The sequence below is a fragment of the Dermacentor silvarum genome, chromosome 3, assembly GCF_013339745.2.
Source record: "Dermacentor silvarum isolate Dsil-2018 chromosome 3, BIME_Dsil_1.4, whole genome shotgun sequence".
In the NCBI taxonomy this organism is placed as follows: domain Eukaryota; kingdom Metazoa; phylum Arthropoda; class Arachnida; order Ixodida; family Ixodidae; genus Dermacentor; species Dermacentor silvarum.
In genome coordinates this window covers 78,491,886-78,505,177 of record NC_051156.1, presented here as the reverse complement: position 1 = coordinate 78,505,177, position 13,292 = coordinate 78,491,886, and the positions used below count along the sequence as shown (strand labels likewise).

The window sequence follows — 13,292 nt, the reverse complement described above, 5'->3', positions numbered from 1 at the left end:
GTCCCTGAGAAATGTGACGTCAATCCTAGCATTTTCGGCGTCGGCCACTTTTAGTCACGGCGCAGTTTCGCCAAGGTCAGCGCCAAGGGCACCTCCAACATATACACCTCAGGCTTTCGCCTTAATAATATCTCAGCCAGTTTATGCTTCCAACATTCCATAGCCACCACCAAGCGAACGTGTTTGAAGACAGTGAATTATATCAGCAGCGGCGTTTGACTGGCATAACAGCTGCATGCACGTCTTCCGTCGTTACTGATCTGCCGCGTCCGGCCGAGTAACGCCCTGTTGCTTGAAAAAAAAATGTGCTCGCTAGCGCGAAAATTCATCAGTGCAGCCGAGAACAATCTGCTTGGAGACTACCCATGAAAGCGGATTAACCTTGCCGCCTGTGGGTGTGTGTACCGGTGAGTAAAAATAAGCAGTGCTTCGCAATGTGAACTTTGAATTTCTCTGCGTGCAAGGCGGATAGGTGATATCCCTGTTGTCATTTCTATAAAGTAGAAAATAATAATAATTATTAGAATATTACTCTTCAAAAGCAACTCAAACGAAGCTCTTGGTAATTTTGTAACGTGACTAGAATTCCTAACGTTGAGAACAGCATAAATAATTGCTGAGTCTGGAGACTCCCAGGAGACCTGGGCGTCTCCAGAGACCTCAAAAAAGGAAATTCAAAGGAGACACGTTGTTTCTTCATTCGTGCCTAAATTTTATTTTCTATTAACAACGTACTTCATAAAGAACTGGTATTTTTAACCACATTCCGTTATTTTATTAAATACGTAGCATTTAAGACATGCTCGAAGATATGTTGTAAAGGTAGAAAAAAATTGGACGTCGAAGAAGCAAAGATACAATGGTTCTTTCCACACATGCCGCTTCAACAGTGCGCAAATTTCGCCCCTTTGCTCACAAGTTCCTCGGGAACTTCTTTGCACAGCATGAGGCAGCGAATTTTATTATTGCATTGGGGCGTGTTCATGTTGTAGTCATGTGGGGAAGGATGCCTCTGTACCTGGCCGTGTCAACACAGATTTCCCAACCACAATTTCTGGAGCAAACGCATTAGCCATCCACGATTCAGTCAAGCTTGGCCATCACCATTGAACACATTCCCAGCGCCTCTTGTCGTATATCATTCCAAAGGCTCATGACATCAGATCCGCGTGTTTTTTCTACGATAGTGGTTTCCATAAGGCTTAGTTGCTCCCGCGTGAAATGCTGCTTCCAATTACCAACGGCACCCTTCCTAATGAATGTATGGCGTTTGGGATCCCCTTCGTAAGCTGCCCTGGACGAGACGTCTAATATCTTCAGCTGCTTGTCCACCTCCGGCAGGGGATGTTTGCTGAGGTTGAAGACCATCACCCGTCGCATGTTCTCCGTGCTACTTCTCGCGAGCATCACGTCTAGCCGGTCTTGTCCCTCCGCGTTGACTTGCCGCAGCATTTTCTCGTAGCGTTCGGCAATGAAGCTTGCCAGACGAAGTATGGTATTGCGAGGGTGCTTCTTCAGTTCTTCGTACGTGAGAAAGAGAACGTTCGGTTCGTCCTTCAGGGAGTAGCCCTGCATCACGTGCTGGAAGTAGCAGCCGTAGCCGTGCGACCCCGTCAAAAAGGCCTCCACAAAGTCGTCGAAAGTGCCGTCTTCAAAGCGATACATGCTCATGTCAGACATCTGCGAGTGGGAAATAAAACAAAAACAAAGAGAACACGACAGCAGTTATACAACCAGCTTTATAAGCAGTGGCACTCCTGCAACAGCGCTTCGTGCGTGTTCAACCCTGCCAAAGTAAACCATGTTTTATGTCGATATCTCGCACGAACTAGCGCTGACAATTTCGTGGTAGATGCAGAATCTCTAAACTGCGTAAAGTGCGAAAAATAGAGTAAAATAACACCTCGCGTACATTCCCTACTGATACTAGGTGCGACTCAAAATTGTCAGATTTGTTTTTTGCACCATGTCAATATTTCTTCACTTGTGTAGGTAAACTGTATGTGCGAAGTATGCAAAACGTGTGCTATTAGGGCTTTGTGCACCACCTTGTAAAATACCAGTGCTTCTGCGCAATATTTTTATCGATGTTTTACTTAAGAGTACCTTGCAGGCCTTTAGTAAGGCATTGGGTAAGTGGGGACTACGGTTACACAAACACAATGAATGTCATTTCTATTGACATGTTTATTTGCTTATCCTTATTCCGGGGACCGCATGTCACGCGGTAACGGGTTAGAGTTATCACTCTCGCAAGACGCGCCTGCATAATTTGAAACTTACTCGAACGTTAGCTTTTTTTTCTTACCTGTTGTGTGTGTTCTCTCTGAACCTATTTGGATCAAGTTTTTTGCGGGAAGCGATTAGTGCTGTACTTTCTGCAAGCCACACGAGCACCAGCGATTACGCTAGAAACGTCATGTATAAAAGCGACGCGCTTCACCCGCAGATCAGGTTTACGACGACCGCCGACTGTGTTCGCAGCTATCGTTGGGCTTTGTAAGGTTACTCGCTATTAGGGGCACAAGTTCGCCCAATAAATAGTTAGTTTTGTGATACTCAGTTTTTGCTATTGTGTTCTTCACTGCTACGTGACTGGTGGAGGTGCTTGTGCGTTCATGTACCGAACGCCCCCGCAGAGACCGAACCACGAAGACAACGCTAGCGTCGCCCTGGACCATCGAGCTATGCGCAGACTACAAAATCGGCCCCCGGGGCAGGAACTTCTACTTGAGAACCAGAAAACCAAGGCCAAGTCAGCCGCCACGATGACGGATGCAGCATTCTCCGTAGCCATCATCCTGCAGCCGCCAAGGGAAACCCCTATTTTCCTTAGATGCTCGTCGGACGACACAGAAACCTGGCTTGAGACTTTTGAAAGGTTCTTGACATTCAACAACTGGAACGCTGAGAAGTTGCACCGTATATTTTTCTACTTGGAAGACGTACGCCTCAAGGACGTGATTTGAAAACCGAAAATACACCATAACAACGTGGTACCTGGTTCGTACATCCTTCCTACAGACCTTCACAAGAGTCGTGCGCAAAGAGCGAGCTCAAGCCCTGCTGGAAGCTCGGATGCAGCTAAAAGACGAGAAAATCGCGATTTTAACCGAGCACCTATGCCACCGCTTCCCGCCGTAAGGTTACCCGTCCACGTTGGTGTCCAAGCTCCACGTCGCCGCAATTCCACTGCCACCACCATCCGGCTCGCCCGTCCGCCCGCGCAACGCCCCGAGGAAAACGCATATGTGTCGTGCCAACGATAACCGCCCTCTGTGCTACCACTGCGGAGAAGCGGAACCACGTCTACCGCCGATGCCAATACCGTCAGACGGGACTACGAGGATTCAGCGTGAACGCGCTGTGCCCGCTACAACGGGAACGATCACGTGACGTTGTCGAATACCTGGCAGCAACTGAGTGGAGGCTATGGCGATCTTCCCGTTCGCCGTCGCCTAGCCGCTACCATTCGCCGCAGAGACGACCATACACTGGCCTAATGCATGGTCGGTCAATTAGCTATTATCCGGAAAACTAAACGCAGCTACTGATGGAGGTGCGGTTTCTGTTCGTCTAAATACCGAATATTCTGCGCCACCGACGACGATGCTTAAAGGCCTAACTCGAAGACGAAGTAAGGACATGTTGCCATCCAGACGAAGCATCCATGCCAAGACTATGCGACCTACAGAAGACCTGACTACGAGACGTAACAACAGTGGGATAATGCGACACTGCCGTGACCCAACGCCGCGACCTAACTGCAATGCAAGAAGAACATCCGTCACCGACCTCGACGTGCTTCTCGGCAGCCACGAAGTCACAGCTCTTGTGGACATAGGAGCAGCTTATTCCGTCATCGGTGGATCATTTGCCGCCACCTTGAAGAAAGTGAACACAGCGTGGGGCGGCCATCAAATCCGGACAACTGGAGCGCACCTGATAACGCCGACTGGAATCTGCACAGGAAGAATGACCGTTCATGACCGAACCTACCCTGGGATCTTTGTTATTCTCTAACAGCGCTCTCGATACGTAATTCTCGGCATGGACTTTCTGAACCAACGCACGGCGCAGTCACAGACCTATACACCTCCAAAAGAAGGTGTAGGACACATGCTTTATTAATTACGACATCGTCAGCAGAAGGACGGTCAGGAGAAATAGGCAATGTAGGTACCCTTCCGTCGTCACGAGTGAATACTGAAGGGAAAAAAGTATTAAAAGCTTCTGTGCGCTCCTCGGTAACTTTTTGATTATGTGAAGAATAAGATTCAGCTGATGGATTAACATAACGCCAAAACTTAGCAGGTGCATCCGAGAGAAACTTTTTCAATGTTAACAGTGGGGGAGCAATTTCACCTGGTAAAAACGCTTGTAGGTGTCAGTGTCCGTCAAGATATATTTATATATTCCACTACAATCCCCCTCCCCCCCCCCCCGTTTGGCCCCCTCTTTTGTATTTTCTTTCTTTTACATTTTATTGTTCAGCTTAACCTGTGACCACATATGTGTTCCCAAGCAGGAAGCGGTACCACGTGCGTGTACAACAGTGGAGACACCCAATCCTCAAAAACTTGGTCAGTGGCTCTCATAGACAACGATTAACAAAAATAAAAGTAACGCACGGTTGAGTTCTACCTGGCGTAACTCCTCCTGCACGCTCCTTGGTCGCATTTCCTGGATATAAGGGCAGGCTGTCCACTCTATTTCCACTGTTTTTGGTTCGCCCGCGGTACGATTATGCCTATCAAAAAGTACATATCTCATAAATATTTACTCTCGTGATTGTGTGATGACTTCCCGTGTGCCTCCCGCGAGTGCATTTGCTGTGTCTGTTAGCAGTCGCCCGAGTATGGTGACCACGGCGTTTGCAACAAGTTCTCCTTTGTAAGTAGTTGCGCAATGTTGTAGTAATGGTCTGTTGCCTTTATTGTGTACATTCATGGTAGGTTATGGCTGCGAAAAGCGCAATTCAAAATTTGTAAACATCTGGTTATGTTATACTTGCAGCACTACTATTTTGTGTATCTAACTACATCTCCGGGAAATGTGTTTCCTTCGTTAGCCCACGTCTGACGATGGTGTCTTGGCTCATGGGGAAGTGTTGCATTGTAATGTGTCCTCACACTTTCTTTTGGTAGTTTCTTTTTTTACTAATTATTTGCCGGTTAGTTGCGCACTCTTGCTGGTGCGCCTGTGGAACCATTTTTTGCTGAAGGCCGGTCCGTGGCCGAAGCGTCTAAATGAGCTTGTGATTTTTCAACCTGGACACACCTAAATGCGGACAGAGTAGACGCGGATAACACAGGCTTCCGAGAGCGAGGGTCATTTGGCGTCGCCGTGATGCGCCCGCCCATCACGCAATACCATGACAGTAGGTGTCCCCTTTCACCGTGCTACTCCGTCGAAGCCCAAGCCAGCAAGTGTGAGCCGGCGTCACGAGCGCGCGAGGCGTTATTGTCGTTCAATAAACCGAACATAACCGCGAAGTTGGGCTTCTAATCTTTCGGAATACGCTTGGTATATTGAAAAATCGAGTCGCCATGTGTATATATATATATATATATATATATATATATATATATATATATATTGTGAGACGTCGGCCGATGCGATGCCTTTATTTCCGAGCAGCCGCCCGAGTCAGAGACGAAGCACCGCACGAGACAAAAGATGATGATGAGTCGTATCTACAAATGACGACGACGATATGCACAAATAGCGCTCATAGAAGATGATGACTTGTATGTACAGATGACGATGACGACATGCACAGAATGCGCTCACACTAACTCCCCCCCCCCTTCAGGAAAGCGGTCAGCAAGACCGCAAGCTAGAAAGAGTAGGTACGGCGAATGTAGGGTTTCATGCGAGATACGTGAACGATTTCCGTAGTGCGGCGGCGGCGGTCAGTAGCTGAGCTGACAGGAGTGACGCGAACGGCCGAAGTTCTTTGCAAAACGGTGTAGGGGCCGAGATATCTGTGGAGAAACTTTTCACTAAGGCCCAGTGCGCGAACAGGTGTCCACATAAGAACTTCGTCTCTTGGGCGGAACGAAGCGACGCGACGCGTCACATCATAGAGAATTTTTCTTTTGTCTTGAATGGTAGCGGTGTTGGCGCGGGCAATTTCACGGCAGCGGGCGATGCGAGCAGCAATTTCTTCAGGAAAAGACGCGGATGGTGCAGCAGGTGCTGAAAGCAGTGTAGTGTACAAGACGAAAGACGGCGCACGACCGTACACAAGGAAGAAGGGACTGTAATTGGTTGTACGTTGGACGGCAGTATTATACGCAAATGTCACGAAAGGTAGAATGGTGTCCCAGTTGGTGTGATCGGGTCGAACATACATTGACATCATGTCGGACAAAGTGCGATGAAAATGCTCAGTAAGGCCATTTGTTTGCGGATGGTACGCTGATGTGGTCTTATGGGTGGTGTCAGAGGCCTGGAGGACTTCACGAAGGACATGCGATAGGAACGTCTTGCCACGGTCACTCAGAAGCACACGAGGTGCGCCGTGGCGCAAAACGATACCTTGCACGAAAAACTGGGCGACTTCTGAGGCAGTACCAGAGCGAAGAGCAGTTGTCTCAGCGTACCGCGTGAGATGATCCACTGCGGTAACGATCCAGCGGTGACCAGCGGGCGTGAGTGGGAGGGGTCCGTACAAGTCTATGCCCACAATTTCTAAGGGGGTGGACGGGCATGGTAGAGGCTGCAGAGGACCGGCTGGAAGGGATGTCGGGCGTTTTCTGTGTTGGCATGACGCGCAGGAGCTAACGTATTTGGCGACAGAGATGGAATGGCCCGGCCAGAAACAACGCGTTTTGATGCGGTCGTAGGTCGTAAGAAAGCCCAAGTGGCCAGCTGTCGCGTCGTCGTGAAATGCTTCTAATACTTGGAGTCGAAGTGAGCGAGGTATGACTGGTACCCACCGGTTACCGGAAGGATGGTAGATTAATCGAAATAACGCCCCCCCCCCCCCCCCTGAAGCTTAAAACGTGAAAGTTGTCATCTTAAGCGACTTTTGGGGGGTCGTGCCAAGCCAGTAAGTCGGTCGATCAGCGGTCGGCCGTATGGGTCAGTACGTTGGAGTGAGACGAGGTCAGTAGACGGAAGAAAGTCAACTGAGGCAACCGCCTGTCCCGGGCTACTGGACCTTTGCTGAGACGTGTTGCTAGATGGTGACGTGCAGACCGATGGTGAAGCATGGGCGTTTGGAGACAGCGGGCAGCGTGACAAAGCGTCGGCATCTTGATGTTGTTTGCCGGACTTATACGTGACAGTGAAGTCATATTCCTGCAAGCGCAGTACCCAACGGCCGAGGCGTCCAGACAAGTTTTTCAGGGACTACAACCAACAGAGAGCATGATGGTCGGTCACAATTGTGAAATGGAGGCCATAGAGATAGGGTCGAAATTTTTGTATTGACCACACGATGGCGAGGCATTCCTGTTCTGTAATTGTGTAGTTGCGCTCAGCAGGAGAAAGAGCACGACTCGCATAAGCCACGACTTGCTCTTCAGACTTCTGATTGCGCTGACAGCAGGACAGCGCCAATTCCATGCCTACTGGCATCAGTGTGTAGAATAGTAGGGGCGGTTGCATCGAAATGACGGAGCACGGGCCCTGACGTGAGAAGTCGTTTGAGGGGCGGGAAGGCGGCTTCATAGTCGTCCGACGACACAAAGGCCGCAGTCGAAGTCAGAAGTTTGTGTAGAGGAGCGGCGATGGTGGCGAAGTCACGGACAAAGGGGCGGAAGTAGGACGTCAGTCCTAGAAAGCTGCGGAGTTCTTTAAGTGTGGTTCATGGCGGAAGTTGCAGCACTGCAGCAATTTTATCGGGATCAGGCTGGATGCCATGCTTATTGACGATGTAGCCCAGTACTTTAATGCTTCGGCTTGCAAAGCGGCACTTTTTAGTATTGAGTTGGAGACCAGCGTTTGCTAGACACGTCAGAACTTGGTCTCGACGTTGTAGGTGCTGGGAGAAACTCGACGAAACGATGACAATGTCGTCCAAGTAACAAAGGCATGTCTTCCATTTTAAGCCACGGAGTACCGTATATATCATACGCTCAAACGTAGCGGGCGCATTACACAGTCCAAAAGGCATCACGTTAAATTCAAAAAGTCCATCAGGTGAAGCAAACGCAGTCTTTTCTTTATCTGCCTCATGCATTGGAATCTGCCAATATCCGGAGCGCTAGTCGAGGCTCGAGAAGTACTCGGCACCTTGTAAGCTATCCAAAGCATCGTCGATACGAGGCATTGGATAAACATCCTTACGGGTAATTTTGTTTAGCGCATTATAATCAATGCAAAAGCGCACAGAACCATCATTTTTTAGCAAGCACAACAGGAGAAGACCAAGGGCTTGCTGAAGGCCTTATAATGTTGCGTGTCAGCATGTCGTTCACTTGTTCTTCTATAACTTTTCGCTCCGAAGGTGACACACGGTACGGGCGACGGCGAATGATGCGAGAGCCGTTTGTTTCAATTCGATGAGTAGTTACATTGGGTGACCCAGGCCTCGCGAAGAAACGTCAAAACAAGCTTCATGCTTCATTAAAATGGTGAGGAGTGCATCCGTCTGGGCCGGATTGAGATCTGCACTCAAGGTGGCCTTAATAGCACTAGTGTGGCCTTCTGCGGGCGTACAATACACGGAGGATGTGGTAGGTGAAACACCGACGACACATACCGGAGAAGCGTCGGCGAGCTTGGCGAAAGCAGACCCTTTCGGCAGTAGTAGTGGCTCAGGAGTCGTATTAAAGGTTGTGAGGTTGGCACAGCCACTCGAGAACCGGACCAAGCAAGAAGCGATGGCGAGTCCTCGAGAAATGCAGCGCTGAGAAGGTACAACCAATGCTTCTCCGTCGACAATGTCTGTTGACTCAAGGGTAAGAACACGTTCTTCGTCTGTTCGGATAATAAAATCCATTGCTGCAATGAGGTTGGGACACAGGGAATCAAAAACGGGATAAGTCTTGGTGTCGCTGATGTGGATCATTGGGTCGCCGCACGAAATTAGTGCAGAAGCAGCGGACAGGAAGTCCCATCCTAATATCATCTGATGAGCGCACGTCGAAAGCACCGCAAGTTGCACATGATGACGAATACCGTCTATCAGGACGCGAGCTGTGCACGATCTGGTAGGAAAGATGGGAATGTCATCGGCACCACATAGGATCGGACCAACATACGGTGTTTGCACTTTTCGCAGACGGAAGCACAGTTCACGATGTATAACAGAAATAGCGGCGCCAGTATCTACAAAGGCGTCGACGGAAACACCTTCCACACAAACTGAGAGCAAATTGGCGGGGCGAGCAGGAGGGATTGGGATAGTCCGATACGATGCAGTTTCTCCTCCGAAAACTGCAGGCTCTAGTTTTCCGAACGGGCGTCCATAACATGGGAAGCAGCACGCAAGTGCGATGAGGAACGGCCGTAAGGTGAAGGAGAGCGACGCCGGGGCGAGCGGAATGCTCGAGCCATGTCCTGGGAAGGTGAAGGAGAGCGACCAGAAGAGGTTGTGTACGGTCCGGGAATGTACGAATCTAGCCCTGGTATCCTGTTTCGCGCAAAGGTGTCGTAGCCTCCCCTATCACCTGGGTGACGACCGGGAACGTAGGAGTCAAACCTAGGTGCGCTGTCTCGCTCAAAGGTGGCAAAGCCCCGCCTTTCATCTTGCTGACGCCGACGGCAGAAGCGAGAAATGTGGCCGCGAATACCGCAGTAGATACAAACAGGGCGCGACGACCGCCACGGAGAGTAGTACGGCTGTGTCTGAGGATTCTCTGCCAGCGAAGCTAGGGGGTCGCGGTAAGCTTCGGCAGGTGGAGACTGAACGGTCGAGGGAGCCCGGGAGGCAATTTCAGCATAACTTGGCGGACGAAATGGTGCGGTAGGCTTGTCCATTTGGGTGTTTGTCATCGATGCCATTTCGTCCTTGATGATGTCACGCAGTCCATGAGGAGCGGGGCGAAAAGTTGCAAGCGTCGCAGCTGCAGAAAGATGGCCGTGAAGTACCTCCCTGATGCGAGTGCGTGTAAGGGCTCGGAGCTCAGCATCACCGTTGAGATGAGGGTCATAAGAGGCGAGTGGCAGGCGAATAGACTGGAGCGTGTCTAGACGCTGGCAGGCCGTGATAATATCACCAACGCAGTTTGGGTTGTGCATGACGAGAGCATTAAAGGCGACCGTGTTGATGCCCTTCAGTATGTGGCGAACGCGGTCAGCTTCCGTCATGTCACTCTGTGCGCGGCGGCAGAGAGCGAGGACGTCCTCAATGTAGGATGTATAGGACTCGTACCGTTCTTGTATGCGCGTTTCCAGCTTCTGTTTCGCGACTTCGGAGCCTCCAGAGGACATGCCGAATATCTGGTGAAATTGCTGGGTGAATGATGGTCAGTCCGAAAAGTCACTTTCGTGGTTAAAAAACCATGTCTTCGCAACTTCGGTTAAGTAAAAAGCGACATACCGTAATTTGTGCGTGTCGTCCCAATGATTGACGTCGCTGGCTCTGTTGTAGTGATCGAGCAAATCTTCGACGTCATCGCCGCGGAGACCGGCAAAGACGGGAGGATCTCGGTGTTTGGTGTTCACCGTCCAGGTAGGCCCAGCGGGCTGAGCAGAGGTGGTAGCAGCACTGGTGGAGGGGTTGGTTTCTACCATCACCGTGGTAGGCGAGAGCAAACGACGACCGGATCGGAGCTCCAGGGGAATCGGAAAAGAGGACGTGGGAATCAAAGCACTCTCCACCACTTGTGAGACGTCGGCCGATGCGATGCCTTTATTTCCGAGCAGCCGCCCGAGTCAGAGACGAAGCACCGCACGAGACAAAGGATGATGATGAGTCGTATGTACAAATGACGACGACGATATGCACAAATAGCGCTCACACAAGATGGTGAGTCGTATGTACAGATGACGACGACGATATGCAGAGCATGCGCTCACAATAAATATATATATGGCACAGCGACTTTTTAAAATACACCTTAAAAGATCGCATCCATAATTGAGCTCGCTTTCTAGCACAGGCTGGCACAAGCAATCTAAATAGATTACTGACTGATTAAAAAATTCCGTTCCGCAGCATTTTAATTCGCTACACTGGGGAACGTCTTGCAATTTACGAATCAAAGCCAGCGAGTTCTCACGGCTCCATAATGTCACGCATGAATGTATCATGACATTTCGTAAGCTAAAGACGTTCAAGTTTATAAAACACGCTGGATCATCTATGGAGTAGCAGATGTTCGTTGAACTTACGTGGTGGTAAAGTGAGACGCAGACGTCCCAAGGGTTACGGGCGACATAGATATACTTTGCCTCCCCATTAAGCTTCTCCTTGCGCAGTGGCAGGTGAGTGCAAAAGTTTCGCACCGGTCTACTGGCTTCGTAGGCATTGAGGTCCGAGCGATATTCAATGAAATTCACGCGCTGCGAGAACTCCTCGTATGAGTTGATGGGCTCCTCTTCCGCCAGTATCAGCTGGGTGATGTACTGAACCCAATGGGTGCCACTTCGGGGGAATGACGACTGCAGGAGGTCACCTTTCTGGGGCACAAAATCTAGAGCTTGCCTTACAGTTGCAGGGGTAGTGAATGGACACCTCGGTACACCGTCAATAATATTGCTGTAGGGCAAACGCCTGGACGGGGACATGTCTTATTGGGCCTCTTCGCTTTCACAGCAGCAGCTGCATCACCAGCAGAAAGCAATGAAAGCAACATGTATATTATTATTTGATTACGCTCTGCCTATATCGCCAGAAGGTGCGTAGGGGGTTGATGGGATATGGATAGTAGGTAGCATGAGGAAACATGTGACACAATTGTTTATGCATGCATTTACGTGATGCATCCATTAAAAATACAGGGTGTTTCAGCGAACAATTTCAAAATTTATTTAAGGTTGCGTGTGGCAGATAGCCCAATTCTAGTTCATGAGCTGGTCTACTCGAAGAGGCGGACATTACTTGCACAAAAAATTGAAATGCATAATCGACTAATTAACAAACATTCACTAATTAAATTTTAAACTAATTACTGGATGGCTCACATTGCAATTTACAAATTGTAGCCATAGAGTTCGCAAGACGGATCCACTTGGAATTAATTCTCAGGATGACACCAGTTTCGAGATATTAATTCCCAAATTTTGCGAAAAAATACATTGACGTTCCAGTTAAGTTTGTGCTTCAATGCATAAAGCGACGTTTTGTTAAGGAACTAACTGGAACGCCAATGCATTTCTCCGCAAAGTTCGGGAATTAATATCTCGAAACTGGTGTCATCCCGAGAATTCGTTCCAAGTGGATCCGCCTTGCGATCTCCACGGCTACAATTTGTTAATTGCAATATGCGCCATCAGGTAATTAGTTAAAAACTTAATTCGTGATTTTTTGTTAATTATTCGATTATGCATTACATTTTCTTGTGCATGTAATGTCCTCCTCTTCGAGTAGACCAGCTCATGAACTAGAATTGTGCTATCTGCCAGAGGCAACCTTCAGGAATTTTTGAAACTGTTCGCTGAAACACCCTGTATAGATAGAAATACATTCAAACAGCAGAAGTGCCCAACACTCTTAAGAAATGCACCTAATATTTTAAGAACCTACAGCGCTCTTGGGGCACTATTGCAGGTCGAAAAAAACACTATGTAACAGATTTCAAAGGCATATAAAACAAATGTAGATAAACACAAACGGCTGAAAAACGTTTCTCTTTAGCGATAATTTAGAAAAGTACGAGAAATGCAGGAAAAATGTAGTGGATGCTAATCAACGACACACTACAGATTCATTCAAAATATCATGCAGAAATTTTACAAAAATTACCCGTGACATAAGAGTACACCTGTATAGAAGAAACTCATTATTATAGTTACAGAATGAATGCTAAGAGAATGAATGCGCAGTCGAGGACGGCAGAAAATTAGGTAGGGCGCTGAAATTAAGATTGCAGGCGCAAGTTAGAATCAGCTAACCCAAGACAGGAGTAATTGGTGATTGCTGGGAGAGGGCTTCGTCCTGCAGTGGGCATAAAACAAGGCCGATGATGATGATGACGGTTGTGATGTTGGTATGTAACTAAACTTACCGTTGCCCGCATTATCCCAGACAAGAGAAGAAAAATTGTTGTTCGTTTGGCTAACAGCAATGTCTGGCAGTCGGTTCCATTCCCGCATTGTTAGCAAGAAGAGCGGCTTACGAACAGTGTGAGTTTTGTACGGGTGCTTCAATACTTCTCGTTAACTATCTCGACAAA

At 48.7% G+C, this 13,292-nt stretch overlaps 1 protein-coding gene across 1 annotated transcript; it reads right to left on the bottom strand.

Annotated features, from left to right (window-relative positions):
• Positions 1–612: 612 nt before the first annotated feature.
• On the bottom strand, positions 613–11,710 carry LOC119444496 (amine sulfotransferase). The gene is made up of 2 exons (XM_037708889.2): positions 11,290–11,710; positions 613–1,680 (listed from the first exon to the last, which is right to left on the bottom strand). Exons 1-2 carry the CDS (start codon positions 11,683–11,685, stop codon positions 1,084–1,086), a joined length of 993 nt encoding a protein of 330 aa, XP_037564817.1. The 5' UTR covers positions 11,686–11,710; the 3' UTR covers positions 613–1,083.
• Between the last annotated feature and the right edge of the window lie 1,582 nt (positions 11,711–13,292).

Bases quoted from the DNA above. Each gene is read 5' to 3' on its own strand.
- LOC119444496 (XM_037708889.2), bottom strand. From the start codon at position 11,685: ATGTCCCCGTCCAGGCGTTTGCCCTACAGCAATATTATTGACGGTGTA. The intron at 1,681-11,289 runs GTAAGTTCAACG...TCCCACTCGCAG, and splicing joins GCGTCTCACTTTACCACCAC to ATGTCTGACATGAGCATGTA.